The 15556-nt window shown below is 35.2% G+C and overlaps 1 protein-coding gene across 5 annotated transcripts in view; it reads left to right on the plus strand.

The window, feature by feature from the left end:
* Positions 1-15556, plus strand: part of UBR3 (ubiquitin protein ligase E3 component n-recognin 3) — a 225453-nt gene that overhangs the window by 140625 nt on the left and 69272 nt on the right. For all 5 annotated transcript variants that reach the window (XM_084999433.1, XM_084999434.1, XM_084999435.1 and 2 more), the window contains 2 exons: positions 4273-4422; positions 11161-11294. In XM_084999433.1, coding sequence (XP_084855559.1) covers positions 4273-4422; positions 11161-11294 — 284 coding nt within the window. The remainder of the gene's footprint in view (positions 1-4272; positions 4423-11160; positions 11295-15556) is intronic.

The following is a 15556-nucleotide window of genomic DNA, read 5'->3' on the forward strand; positions in this document are numbered from 1 at the left end:
ATATCACACTGATTGATTTGTGTATACTGAAAAATCTTTGCATCTATGGGATAAATCCCACTTGATTATGGTATTTGATCTTTTTAATGCATTGTCGGATTCGACTTGCTAGTATTTTGTTGAGAATTCTTGTGTCTGTGTTCATCAGTGATATTGGCCTGTTCTTTTTTTTGTGTGTGTGGTGTCTTTGTGTGGTTTGGGTATCAGGGTAATGGTGGCCTCATAGAGTGAATTTTGGAAGCATTTCTTTCTCTGCAATTTTTTGGAATAGTTTCAGGAGGATTAGTGTTAACATGAATGGACCTAGAGATTGGTATACTAAGTGAAGCCAGACAGAGTAAGACAAATACCATATTATATTGCTTATATGTGGAATTTTAGAAAAGGATACAAATGAACTTATGTATCTGTTTTGTAAACAGAAGACTCACAGACTTGGAAAACAAATTTATGGTTACCAAAGAGGGAGGGAGGGAGAAGGATAAATTAGGAATTTGGAATTAAAATATAGAATAGATAACCAACAAGGACCTACTGTATAGCACAGGAAAGTATACTCAATATCTTGTTATAACTTATAATGGAAAAGAATATAAAAAAAGAATATATATGTGTATTTATATATATATTTGATTCATTTTGCTGTATACCTGAAGCTAACACAACATTGTAAATCAGTTATATTTCAATAAAAGTATTTAAAAATAGTAAATTAATTAATCAAATGAATTTATAAATGTAAAAGTTGAAAGGCAAAGCTATTTTGTAATTAAAGATTAATTTTATGTGAAAATAGCCTTTAAGCAATTTTAACCAATGTTAGATTAAGAAATTTTATGTAACAATGTAAACTCTTGAAGCAGAGTTATAATATTCATGAATACTGAAGTTTTTCAGTCTGATGATAATAAAATTAATGTTTGAATAGGTAGAGATTAAAAATGCTACTGTTGGAAAATGAGTTTTTAATTCCTTAAACTAGAGAATATTCTAAATGGAAATACATTTATCACTTTAAATATTAGCTTTCATCATTCACATATCTCAGTAAAGCAAACTTCTTCAGTTCTTTTGGAAGGTTACATACTGTAATTGACATACAGTGAAAACTTTGTCAGTTAGCATTTGCTATGTAATGAACTGCCCCCAAATTTAGTTATTTAAAACAAAAACCATTTGTTATTTCTCAGGAGTCAGTGGGTTGGCTTGTAGTTCTGCTGATTTGGACCAAACTTTCCTGCAAAAGGCTTAGCTGATGTCATCTGGGCTTACCCATGGATCAGTGATCTGATGGTTAGTTAGGTCTGGGCTGAGCTGGTGGGACAACTTGGCTCTATTCAGATGGGCTCTCCTCCAACAAGATACCCTAGACTTCTCATTGTAGGTGGCATGGTAGAGAATGACAGAAAGAGACAGAGACAGATAGAGACAGAGAGACAGAATGAGAAACAGAGAGAGAGCGAGAGGAAGAGGGGGAAAGGGAAGAGGGAAGGGGAAAATGATCTTGAGAGAGAGATACTGAGATAGAATATGCAATACCACTTTAGGCCTAGTCTTGGAAAGGCATCTCTTGACTACACTGAAACAAAGCAGCCCATATACAAGGAGTGGAGAATAAATTCTACCTTTTGATGGGAGGAGTTGCAAAGTCACATTGCAAAGATCATAATTCAGAGAGGAATGGAGAATTGGGGCCATTTTGCAGTCATTCTAACAGTGATTATAAATAGAACTTTGGCAAATTGAAACAGCATTCAGTAGAATTACCTGCTTAAGTCAGGTAGCTTTTTCTGTTTGTGTAAAACCAAACAGATGAATTAAATATTGCTTTATTAATCTTTTTTGCCTTTATTATAATAATATTAATTATAGTAATTTGAAATAGGCACTTTTGTTTTAAAAGAGGAAGTGTCAGTTTTATCCTGAAACATTTAAAATTTTAATTGTATTGGAAGTCAAAGTAGAGCTTAAGAGTTGAAGGGGTTATTTGTAGTAAGAATGTTTTCATTATTAGAATGGTCTGTGGTGGCACTTGTATTTATCATCTTTGAGTATTACTCTCTCAGTTTTGCATCTATCTCCATTTAGTTTACCTAGAGAAAATCATTGTAATTCTTTCATTATGTCAATTTTCAGGCCACATGCTTTTGGATTTTTTTGTCGTGGAAAATATGTGCAGATGTTGATGTGTACATGTAGTTGGCAGAATTGAGTATCTTCATTATAATACTTATTACAGAGTATACTCAGTTATATTATTTAATGGGGTTTTAAAAAACCTCTTTATTGAAATATACATATAGAAATATGCATGTATCATGAATTACAGCTGTTAAAATTTTTAATAACTGAATATCACTGTGTAACCAGCATCCAGATTGAGAAACCCTAGAACATTACCAGCATCCCCAACCCCTCTTCTTGTTCTCTATCATTCCCTTTTCCAAGAGTAACCATATCCTTACTCCTAATCCTATACATTAGTTTTGCCTGTTTATTTTTGTTTGTTTGTTTTTGTAACCATTTACATCTTATATGCACTCCCCCACCCCAAGCTGTGTCTGAGGCATGTGGAAGTTCCCAGGCCAGAGATCAAACCTGTGCCACAGCAGCCACTAGAGCCATGGCAGTGACAATGCTGGATTCTTGAAGAAAAAAAAAAGGGACATTAGTGTCTGTAATTATTAAGATTAGAATTAAAATAAAAATTGACTATGCATGTAGATTATTAAGCCTTTTAAAAACTCTCAAAAAGGTGACTTAGTCTCTTTGATAATGCATTTTGGTAATAGGATTTCCTTGAAGTTTTCAAGTTAACTGTACCAAGACATTAAAAAATAAAAGGGAAAAGATCTTTGTGTGTGAGATAGAGTTAATGAAATTCTACTTCTTTGGCACTTAACCCTTATTTCATGTCACTTTAAGTCAGGTATTTCTGTATTTGAACTTTAGAGCAATCACATACATCTCTTCTTTGAACTTGAGAGTAGTCAGACACATCCCCTCTTTTCTGTACTATAGTTTTCTCCCTAAAAGACAAAGTAATCACATATCAAATCTTAATGGCTTCTGGTACTTTCTTTTGAAATCTTCTTTTCATTTTGACCCATTAATCTTATTTTCATAGACATTGAGTTTTCTGATTCTGACTGTATTCATAAATTGTTGTTTTTTCTTTGATTTCTTTATTGGTTTCTTTTTTATTTCCACTAATTCTGGCATTATCTAAAGTTCTATTTTAGGTTCCTGCCCACTTTCCTCTCATTTGTAATAAATATCAGATGTGTTTTTACTGCATGAATTCTTATTAAAACATATCTACTCTTGACATCTTTCAATTTCTGTCATGTATTTTTACACGTTTATTTATATATGCCGCCATCATTTAAATATGTCGTAAATCACTTCTGCTTCCCTGATCTTCCAGATCCCCTCTACTCATTTCTTTGCCACTATGGATGTCATTGATCTTCAAGAGTTTAAGATCTTTATTTGAAAATGTTTTATTGGCTCAATATTTTATTCCTTTTAATGACATGTCACCAGAGGATTACTGTTATTTTCTATAATAGTTCTGCTTTATTAATATATATAGTCATATATAAATGTTTTCCCTACATATATAAATATATATCGATAATTATTATCACTAAGGTTTTGTCACTACAATTAAAAGTAAAGGAGAAATCATTTGTTCCACTTTTATCTCCTAGTAAATATTGTCAGTTACTTCCGAGAGCTGCCATGTCATTATACATTTTCCCTCTGAGGGTGCCTCAGAAAAAGTTAAACAATCTTCCCTTTATTTCCTTATATTATTATATTTTATGGGTTTTTTTTTGATACAAATGTCTTTTTTTTTTTTTTTGCCACACCTGTGGCATGTGGAAGTTTCCGGGCCAGGGATTGAACCTGAACCTCAGCAGTGACCTGAGTTGCCGCAGTGATAATGCTGGATCCTTATCCCACTGTGCCACAAGAGAACTCCTTGATACAAATGTCTTTGCATCTGTGTTTTTGATTTTTCATTTTATATGTGAATGATACATCAGAAGTGTATTTAACCATATTATTTAATATGTCTTTCATTATATCTATTCTTTGCATTTTTTTGGTCTTTTTCTGAGTAAACATTTTACCTTAGTAGGAGCATTTTCCCAGTTTTATTGCTAATAGACATTTATTGATATTTGAAGTTAAAAATTGTTTGAGCTTGATTTTTTTTTCCATAAGTTTATTGAGAAATTAAGAGACCCAACTTTTTTCCCTCAGATTCTCCTGAGAATGATATTCCTATGGAAATCGCCACAGCAGAGCCACAGGTTTCTGAGGCAGTATATGATTGTGTTATCTGTGGACAGAGTGGCCCCTCTTCTGAAGACAGACCTACAGGATTGGTTGTATTGTTGCAAGCATCTTCAGGTAAAATCAAAGTAATTTTTCAGTGGAAACATTTCGGAGACTAAGCATAAAAGAATAACAAATATCTCTAATAAATGAAAGCTGTGTTTTTTGCTTAGATACAACTATGGCAAGAATAGATTGAGATCTATATAGCAGAGATTCTTAATTTGGTTTATCTCACTTTCCTGGACATGAGTGTTGGAAGAAGCCCTTAGTAGAGAGGTCTCTCTAGATATTATACGATCTTTTTCTTTAATGTGTGTTGGTGTATTACTAGTGCTAGGTGGCCAGTAACTGAGTTCAGCTGTGTTGACAGTTTAATTGTTCTAAAATCTGGAAGCACTTTAAGCCTAGAAATATTGTCAATTTAAATATTTTAAGTACATAAGGCATATTTAGGTAGCTTTGTTTTTATTTCTTGAGCTTAGAAGCAGTCATTCTTGAAACAACCTGCTGTTTGTCGATCTGTAGGGAGAACATTTTTGTTGTTGTTGTTGTTTGAAGGATATGCCTGAATGTTCTCTATCCTCTGCCATACTGAACTATTTTGAGGTAGTGTTAACTATTACACACTCCAGTCCCAATGAATTCAATCCTTTTTCAACAGGAATATGTGTGAAGCAAAGAGAAAATGAAAGTCTTACAGATTTCTCAGAGTGTTTTTTTCTGGGGTGTTTACTCTGAATTGGTATAGTAAAGTAGAAAGAATTAGATATAAGAGATTCCCTTGAGTTCAAATACAGGTATTGCTTGACGTAATCTAGCCAAGTTTATTGCTTTCTTTCTTTCTTTTTTTGTCTTTTTTAAGCCGCACTTGTGGCATATATAGGTTCCCAGGCTAGGGGTCGAATCGGAGCTGCAGCTGCTGGCCTATGCCACAGCCACAGCAACGTCAGATCTGAGCTGTGTCTGCGACCTTCACCACAGCTCATGGCAACAGCAGATCTTTAACCCAATGAGCAAGACCACATCCTCATGGATACTAATTGGGTTCGTTAACCACTGAGCCATGATGGGAACTCTTGCTTTCTTTTAAATATAGAGGTAATATTGACTTCAAAGGACTGTGTTACTTAAGTAATGTAGTATAGGCCAAAGGATCTAATATGGTGCCTGGTAAATTAGTTTCTCCTCTTATTACTCTTCTTGTTTAAAAATTAAATTGGGAGTTCCCGTTGTGGCGCAGTGGTTAACGAATCCGACTAGGAACCATGAGGTTGCGGGTTCGATCTCTGCCCTTGCTCAGTGGGTTAACGATCCGGAATTGCCGTGAGCTGTGGTGTAGGTTGCAGACGCGGCTCGGATCCAGCGTTGCTGTGGCTCTGGCGTAGGCCGGTGGCTACAGCTCCGATTCAACCCCTAGCCTGGGAACCTCCATATGCCGCGGGAGCGGCCCAAGAAATAGCAACAATAACAACAACAACAAAAGACAAAAGACAAAAAAAAAAAAAAAATTAAAAAAAAATTAAAAAAAAAATTAAATTGATCTAGAAAACCCTGACTGAATAGGACATTGGAGTAGAGCTATCAAGACCAGAAATGCTTACTAAAAAGGAAATATGTGGGAGTACTGACTAATTTTTGCAGTTAAGTAAAACTTATCTGTTCTGCTATTATGAGGGAATCAGTTTATTAGATTATTGCCACTAAACTTTCTCTAACTCCTTCACCAAATACTGTATAGTCATCAACTTATGTTTTATTTCATTCATTCATTCATTTCACAAGTATTTACTGAGTACCACTTTTATACTAAGAAGCAAAATGAAACAATATCCCTGCCTTAATGAAGCTTACGTTATTGTTTTAGACTTTTATTTGTTCATTATTTTATATTTTAAAGGTTGCTTTTTCTTATTACTTCAGTTAATCTCTTTTTAACAAGTTTGTCCACTAACTAATATTAGATAATTCTGCTATACTATGGGTCTTTTATTTTTAGAAATAGGGGAAAAGAATAAGAAGCTAACGTTAAATGCATTAAATTTCAAAGTGATTTTAACTGGGAATGGTAGCAAATGTAACAGGGGAAATCTCTGGCTGTTTCCTTTCCTTCTGAGCCTTACCCACCCACTGACATCTTTTCACATTTTACCTCTTCACTTTTTCCTTATTTATGAATTCCTTATTTTATTTGTCTCTTTCTTTTATCTTTTCACATTTGAATATAGAAAATTTTAACCATATACTGAAATAAAGAGCCTAATACAATGAACCTCCATGTTCCCATCAATCTTCAACAATAATTAACTTGCAGCAAATTTTAATTTATTTATTTCCTCCCCCTAGAATTATTTTGAAGCATATTCCAGACATCATTTTATTTCATCTATAAATACTTCACTGTTTCTGTTAAATAGAAAGGAGAGTTTTGTTTTGTTTTGCTTTTTAGGGCTGCACACACAGTATATGGAAGTTCCCAGTTAGAGGTCAAAGTGGAGCTGCAATTACCAGTCTATGCCACAGTCATAGCAATGCCAGATTTGAGCTGCATCTGTGACCTACACCACAGCTCACTGCAATGCCGTATGCTTAAGCCAGTGAGTGAGGCCAGAGATCAAACCTGTATCCTCATGGCTACTAGTTGGGTTCGTAACCCTCTGAGCCACACCCAAAAGGACTTATTTTTTAAACATAATCAGTTACTCCTAAGTAAAATAGTTCCTCAATACCATCAGATATCTAGTCAATGTTTAAAATTCCCCAATTGTTTCTTATTTTGTTTAATTTATTTATAATTGTAGGGTTCCCTTGTAGACTTTTAATTAATAGGTTCCTTTTTCATCTCCCATGTGCCTGTCACCCTTCTCCCTAACTAGATGCATTTTACTATTTGAAGAAATTGTGTTGTTGAACATTTTGGAATTTGCTGATTGTATCCTTGTGATGTTTAACACATTCTTGTCTCCTCTGTTTTCTCTCTTTTGAGATATTAGCAGTGAATGGTGATTGCATAGATTTATCAGTTCATCAGGGGTAACAAATCTCTTTCATGTTTTCTTTATTAGCTGAACTACTTTTATAAAATAAATTTCATCTTGTCAACTATTTTGGTTATTCTGAGGTATAGATTGTATATAAAAGACAGTATAATTACTGTATTCTTTCCTTTTATCTTCTTGTGCTCAAAATATTGAGTTCCTGGTTTTTTAGCATTCTCTAAAAATAATTAATACTTATTGTATCACTATGAACTCTGTTGCAGTTAATTTCTTGTTGATGTTCACATTCTTCCATCTTCTTTATGGGAGCCTCTTCAAGTTATTTCCTGAGTTCTTTTGGCACAAACCTTGTAGACTTGGGACTTCACATTTTCTGGCATAACAAGTTTATACTATTTTTATCTTATGCATTTTCTGTTCTGAAGTCAGCCATTTCTCTGAGAAACTCTAGTTTATTTTGGTAGGAAATGATATTTAGAAACCACAGTTTGGTACTAGGTGTGCTTATTGCTCTAGAACTTTTTAAAATCTATTGATTCTTTATTGGCCTGCTCTTGAAATCATGCAACAAAGAAAAGTCTCATGCTTTCTTCCCTTAGTCTTACATTTGACTTCTGCTGAATTATAGACTTTTGATAATCAGTCAAAATAGTACTTAAATTAAGGGCCTTTATAATAGTTCTGTGAAGTTCTAGAAGTATTGATTTACATACCAATGTACAGAATGCCTGCTGTAAATGTTACTGATTTGGGGAGCTTCAGTTCTCCGTAGGAGGATAATATAATAGTATATAATATTTTTCATTCTATTAATGCCCAAAATCTTTGCAGAATTTAAGAAAGTCCAAAGTAAAGCAGCGTTTTTATCTTCATAGTACTTTAAAAAACATTTGTGGGAGTTCCTGTCGTGGCGCAGTGGTTAACGAATCCGACTAGGAACCATGAGGTTGCGGGTTCGGTCCCTGCCCTTACTCAGTGGGTTAACGATCCGGCGTTGCCGTGAACTGTGGTGTAGGTTGCAGACGCGGCTCGGATCCCACGTTGCTGTGGCTCTGGCGTAGGCCAGTGGTTACAGCTCCGATTCGACCCCTAGCCTGGGAACCTCCATATGCCGCGGGAGCGGCCCAAAGAAATAGCAAAAAGACAAAAAAAAAAAAAATAAATAAATAAATAAATAAAAATAAAAAAAATAAAAAACATTTGTAAGAAGAAGGAACTGAATCTGGAAAGAACTGCAAATCGAGATTTTTTTTTCCCCCAAAACAACTTTTTTTGTGTATGTGTTATAGTTGATTTACAATGTTGTGTTAGTTTCAGGTGAAGGTTGAGGGTTTTTTCTTGTGTGTGTGTGTCTTTTGTTCTTTTAGGGCCACACTTGCAGCATATGGAGGTTCCCAGGCTAGGGGTCTAATTGAAGCTCTTTCTGCCAGCCTACCCCAGAGCCACAGCAATGCCAGATCTGAGCGGTGTCTACAACCTACACCACAGCTCATGCAATGCCGAATCTTTAACCCACTGAGCAAGGCCAGGGATCGAACTCGCAACCTCATGGTTCCTAGTCGGATTCGTTTCCCCTGCACCATGATGGGAACTCCAATCTCTTGGTTGAGATTTTTAAACCAAATATCATTGTTCTTATTTGTAGAAAAATGCAGGCATTCAGATAAAAACATAAAAAGGACAGTGAGGGGAGATGGAGATGTAAGGGAGCAGAGTTTTTGTGTACTATGAAACTAGGCTCATATAAATTTAAACTTGATTCATAGAAAGAACAGAAAAGAAACTAGAAGGGAACCAAAATGGTATGCTATAATATTCAATTTAAGCACAGAGAGGCAGTAAGGACAAATTGAGGAATATATAAAATAAATAGCAAAATAGCAGAATAAAGTTTTTCTAAATCAGTAATTACTTGAAATATAAATGCATTAAATTCTTCAATTAAAAGGCAGACATTGACAGAATGGATAAAACAACATGAATATGCTGATTCTAGGCGATATTATAGATCCAAAGACACAAATAGTTTGAAAGTAAAAAGGATGAGAAACAATAGTCTTTGCAAATAGTAACCAAAAGAGAGCTGAGGCGGTCATGTGAATATCAGATGCAATAAACTCAAAAATTGTTACAAGAGACAAAAAGGACATTATATATTGATAGATGAGTCAATCCATCAAGAAGATGTAACAGTTATATGCATATATGCGCCAAACAGCAGAGACCCAAAATACATGAAGCAAAAGATATTATAATTGGAAGGAGAAGTTTTGTAATAATAGTTGGAGACCTCAATAATGGATAGAACAACTGGGTAGAAGATCAAAATAAGAAATACAGTGCTTTGGCAAAACTATAGAACATTTTAATCTAACAAACTTATATAGAAAAACTCTATCCAAATAACAGTAGAATATACATTTTCTCAGTAGTACATGGAACATATATATAGATAGACTGTATAGATAGCCTATATATTAGGTCACAGAACAAGTCACAATACATTTAATAATAGCAAAATCATCCAAAGTATGTCCTTTGACCTCAATGAAATTAAACCATTACATCACATCAGGAGGCCCATAGTGATAGTTTGTCCCATTATTGGTATTGCTAACCACATATAATCATTTGGTTATGGTGATTGGTAATCTATAGGATGATACATTGAGAATCTAACAGTTTAGCCTTTTATTTTATCTTGGTGTTCCCTACATGAATCAAGGATTGTGTTATCTGTTACTGTCATTATTCTTTTTGATTTCCAAATTTTCTAGTTACAACTCCTTTAAAATTCCTCATGACCTGCCCCCTCAGTGTTTGAATACTTCCTTGCTCTTTTATCACACACAATTCCAGGCTCAACTACCCTTCTCCCCAACTTTGGACTTAGCTTTTCCTTCAATGATATCTGTTTCCTTTTGGTGAAAAATCCCATATTTATTTATTTAGTTATTTATTTTAGAGTCACACCCATGGCATATGGAAGTCCCTGGGCTAGGGGTCGAAATGGAGCTGGAGCTGCTAGCCCATACCACAGTCACAACAATGCCAGATCCCAGCCATGTCTGTGACCTACACCACAGCTCTCGGCCGCACTGGACCCTTAACCCACCGAGCGAGGCCAGAGATCAAACCTATGTCCTCATAGATACTAGTCTGGTTTGTTACTGCTGAGCCACAATGGAACTCCAAAAATAGCATATTTAGAAATGAAGGAGTTCCCGTCGTGGCGCAGTGGTTAACGAATCCGACTAGGAACCATGAGGTTGCGGGTTCGGTCCCTGCCCTTGCTCAGTGGGTTAACGATCCGGCGTTGCCGTGAGCTGTGGTATAGGTTGCAGATGCGGCTCGGATCCTGTGTTGCTGTGCCTCTGGCGTAGGCCAGTGGCTACAGCTCCGATTCAACCGCTAGCCTGGGAACCTCCATATGCCGCGGGAGCGGCCCAAGAAATAGCAACAACAACAACAACAACAAAAGACAAAAAGACAAAAAGACAAAAAAAAAAAAAAAAAAAGAAATGAAGTTTATTAGTATTGGAGAGTTATAACTTCTAGACTTTTTCTTTGGACAGATTTTGGAAACCATTCAGAGCTCATACTCATATTTTGGTGTAAAAAATAAATGTTATCATATTTAAAGCTTTATTTTTACTCAGTTGAAGAAAACTAGAATACCACTTTTTTTTCTAGATTTTTAAACATATTCTAATATTAGAAAAATTAGTGTAGCTTCTGGTGAATAACTCAGCTTTTCTTGGTGAAAAAGTGTATATGTTGGTTTTGTAATGAGCTCTTATCTCTGTTAATGTAGTTTTGGGGCAGTGCCGTGACAACGTTGAGCCAAAAAAGTTGCCTATTACTGAAGAGGAACAGATTTACCCTTGGGATACATGTGCAGCAGTTCATGATGTGAGGCTCTCATTATTACAGCGTTATTTTAAAGATGTAAGTGCTCTTTTTCATCAATAGTATTTTTGCCTGCAAAATTGATGGTTATTTCCCTCCACAGTTTTATATTTTTTCTTCAACGAAATGTCTTTCTGACTTGGATCTGGAAGTTTATTAGAAAAAAATTAGTATGTGGATAGTAAAGAAATGAAAGTCAGTTAATAAATAAAAATTTTGGGTTTTAAATGTTATACCTTTGTTTTAAATGCTATTTATTATGAGGTGTACACATTCAGTTCAAAGGAATGGTAAAACCTTTTAGATGTAGTATGAATGTTTTATGAAGATTTTGCCTCTTTTTACTTTCATTTGAAGATAGACAGTAAAATCTCATTATGATGCTTTTTAAATGTAAAGTGGGAGCACATTTAGTCATGGCTTTTATAATTTCTTGTAAACTTGGTAGTTTTCCCCCCACCTCTTTGCACTTAGTGGCTCTAGCACCGAGGTATCATCAGTCTTATTTAGTTGTCTAAGGATGTCTAAATAAGATTGTGGATTGTCAAATGAAGCTCTTTTCACCAGTTTTTGTTGCTTGGTTCTACTGTATTTTGAATTAAATAAACATCTGATAATAACTTAAATACTTAAAATATAAAATGAAGCACTATTTTTAGTTATCAAAATGAGATGATTATTTTGGTAGATTTCCGAATATAATTCTTTCCTGCCCATAATGCACTGGATTAAATGGAGGCAACTAGTAGGATACATGGAAGATGGAATACTTAATTAGAATAAACAGAAATTGATCTAAGATGGTAAGAGTCAGAAGAGAGTATGGTTCAGTAGTCTAGACTAAGGAGGTTTCCGGTGGATTCTGGAGGAGATGGTGGCTCTAGTTAGGGAAGTGTTGTTTAGAGTAGAAAGAGAGTCCCAGATCAGAAAAACTGGGGTTTGATCCTGATTCTGCCCTTCCTTAGCAATGAGAGCTTGGCCAAGCACTCTTAAGACTCAGTTTCCTCGTTTGTAAAATAGGGCTTATAATGGTCTTTCTTGCAATAACCCAACAGGTTAGGAATTTCTTAGGTCATTTTACAGGTAATAAAGATCAATATAAATGTAAAGTGGTGTTTTTAATTTTCAAGGTAGCTATTTAGGAGTGCTCAAAATAGGGCTTATTAAGCAGTTTGGGTTAGGTAATGAGGACAGTGCTTCCATATATTTTCAGAGGCTTTACGATGAACTGATCATTGTTTGAAAAAAGAAGTCAGTATGTGTATATACATGCATACATATGTGTATGTACACAGAGATGCACATACACACTTCACACTTTTTCTTTATTGTTTCTTTGGATTTTTTGCAGCATATAAATATATTACTTTATTAATCAGAGACTAGTATATCCATTTTGAAGAAAATAATGAAATTATGCTAAATTTTTATTTCATAAAAATTTACTACCACTTTTATTTAGATTTTATTTTCTTGATGTAATCTTGGTTTTAATTTCATCATTTTGAATCATTTTAGAGTATAAATGAGTAAAGATGAATCCCAAAGCCAAAGAGAAAATAAAAATAATTTCTTCAGTCAAAATATTACCCAGAACTAAGAACTAAATAATTTTGAGGGAAAAGGAGTTTTAATAAAGGAGAGAAAAAGTAGGGTATCTTTTTCTTGCAGTCGGACTAGCTATTCATTTCTAGGAAAATTTTTTTTTTTTTTTTTTTTAAAGCTCTGGACTGGTATCTGAACTGGACTGAATCTCTTTTTGTTTCTGTTAGTGACCGTGAGATTTTTATTTCTACATTAATACTTTTGTTTGCTTTCAGAATGGTTATTTTATTTATAAATGATATGCTCCTGGATTGTATACCTTTGGACGTCTGGGGCTGTTTCTTCTATTGGTTTTAGAGTCCCCTCAGGAACTAACACATGCCATGTGCATTGAGGACGCTTATTGAATTTCAGTTTTGTAGCCAGACAGACCATACGGAGCAGAAGAATTACTATCAGTGGACACTGATACTGATTATTGAATCCAATTATGTAAATTCTGCTCTTTTCATATGAAAAGCATGCATTTTATAAGGTTGATGTATAAAATTTTAATCATGTAAGATAGTACATTTGCTAGTAAAACTAGAGTGTTGCATGTGAGAGATACGATACGTTAGGGAGGGAGTCAGATAGACGAGGTTAAATGTGGGCTGTGCCATTTATAAGTGAGTCATCTTGTTCAACTTTTCACTCCCTTTTTATAAAAAGGTTAAGACCGCTTACTGTTTGAGGTTTTAATAAATAAGTGAGGTTGTAAAGAGTCAATGTTAAACTCTTAGTGCAGTGGTGGGCACATTGTTAAAGTCTTCCTAAAATATAGATAAATGTAATATAGGTATTAGTAAATGATTTTCTGCTTCTTTTATTCTGGCAGATTAAAATAAGACATCAAACAGTTACATAGACAAATGACATAACTATTTTAAGTTTTAAAAGCTAATTGCTTTTATTAAAAAGAAAGATTCATTATATATTTTTTTATAATATATTGCCAAAGAGAGCAACTTGTTTAGTAGCTGACTACCAACCATTCTAAAATGATCTCATATCAAAATCTGCTTCTACTTCAAATGGCTCTATAACATAAAACAGAGGAGCAGGTCTCCTGTTGTGTTTTTGATTGTAACAGAAGCTAGCTCACCTGCTGTGAGTATTTGATTTGTGCTGTTGCACATCTTTGAATTGACTGGGAAGGCATTTTACACTGTGTAATATTTTTAACTTTCAGATGTCATGAAGAGTCTTGATTTAATATTGGAATTCTGGGGAGTTCCCATGGTGGCGCAGTGGTTAACGAATCCGACTAGGAACCATGAGGTTGCGGGTTCGGTCCCTGCCCTTGCTCAGTGGGTTAACGATCCGGCGTTGCCGTGAGCTGTGGTGTAGGTTGCAGACGCGGCTCGGATCCCGAGCTGCTGTGGCTCTGGCGTAGGCCGGTGGCTACAGCTCCGATTCAACCCCTAGCCTGGGAACCTCCATATGCCGCGGGAGAGGCCCAAGAAATAGCAACAACAACAACAACAAAAAGACAAAAAGACAAAAAAAAAAAAAAAAAATATATTGGAATTCTGTTAACTATTGTTTAAAGATGATTTGGTCATCTTACATTATAGTGTATGAGTTTCTTTCCGGTATAAAAATAAAATTTAAAAGTTTACTCAGTTTTGATAGCTCTCAAATCTTTCATCATATGCTGTCACTCATGTTAGACCTTGTGCCTAATATTGCACTGAGTTGGCCACCTATTTGCTTCAGGCTGTAAGGAGTGAACTCAAATTCATGCTCAAATGCTGTTTGACGGAGGCCAAATGAAAATTCAGAGAAAATTAAAATTAGGAGGAAAGTCTAAGCCTGTTTACAGGTTGAAGGGAAAGAATTAGCAGAGATGGAGAAGTCAAAGATGTAAGAGAAAGAGAAGATGAAAGCAATTACTGTTTAAAACAAATTTCCAGAGGGTCTGTTGTTTGCTTATACAATCTGAGTCCCTTCTTTATTGTGTATTGTATTAAACCCTTGTAAATGTTTAGTCACTTTTGGGGGTTATGCTCAGGTGCAAATTTGTACTTTAGAAAGATGTGTGCAGGATTCATCTTCGAGACCAGCTAAGAAACTATTCAAGAATCCAGTCCCTCAGAACAAATGACACAGATCTAAATGTTACAGTGGGAATGGAGAAGAGAGGCCAAAATCATGAATTATTTAGGAGAGAGATTTCATATGGTTTGGAAACTAATAATGTGGTGTGAAGGAAAATATTTAATGTAGAGTAAGTTTTAGCTTTTTGATTTGGTGACTAAACAGATGTGGATTTTTTTTCTTTTTTAGGGCTGCATCCGTGGCATATAGAAGTTCCTAGGCTAGGGGTTGAATTGGAGCCACTGCTGGTGGCCTACACCACAGACACAGCAATGCAGGATTCCGAGCCACATCTGCGACCTACACCACAGTTCATGGCAACACAGGGCCACCGACCCACGGAGTGAGGCCAGGGATCGAACCCGCATCTTCATAGCTACTAGTCGGATTCATTTCCGCTGTGCCATGAGGGGTATTCCAGATGGGACTTTTTAAACCAAAAGGAAGAGACAGATTCATGGAGAAAATGAAAGTTTTTGACTCACTGGTTTTATGTTATCTGAGAGACCTCAAATGTGAGATTTCTGGTTGGCAGCTGAGTATTTATATCCGGCACTCAAACAAGAGACCCAGGTTTGGAGGATAGTTGAATTTACTCATTAAGTCACTCAGGGAGA

This window comes from Sus scrofa, chromosome 15 (genome assembly GCF_054392235.1).
Source record: "Sus scrofa isolate SSC_HxYL_T2T_F1_AM1 chromosome 15, Sscrofa_HxYL_maternal_Yorkshire_Landrace_v2.0, whole genome shotgun sequence".
Taxonomy (NCBI): domain Eukaryota; kingdom Metazoa; phylum Chordata; class Mammalia; order Artiodactyla; family Suidae; genus Sus; species Sus scrofa.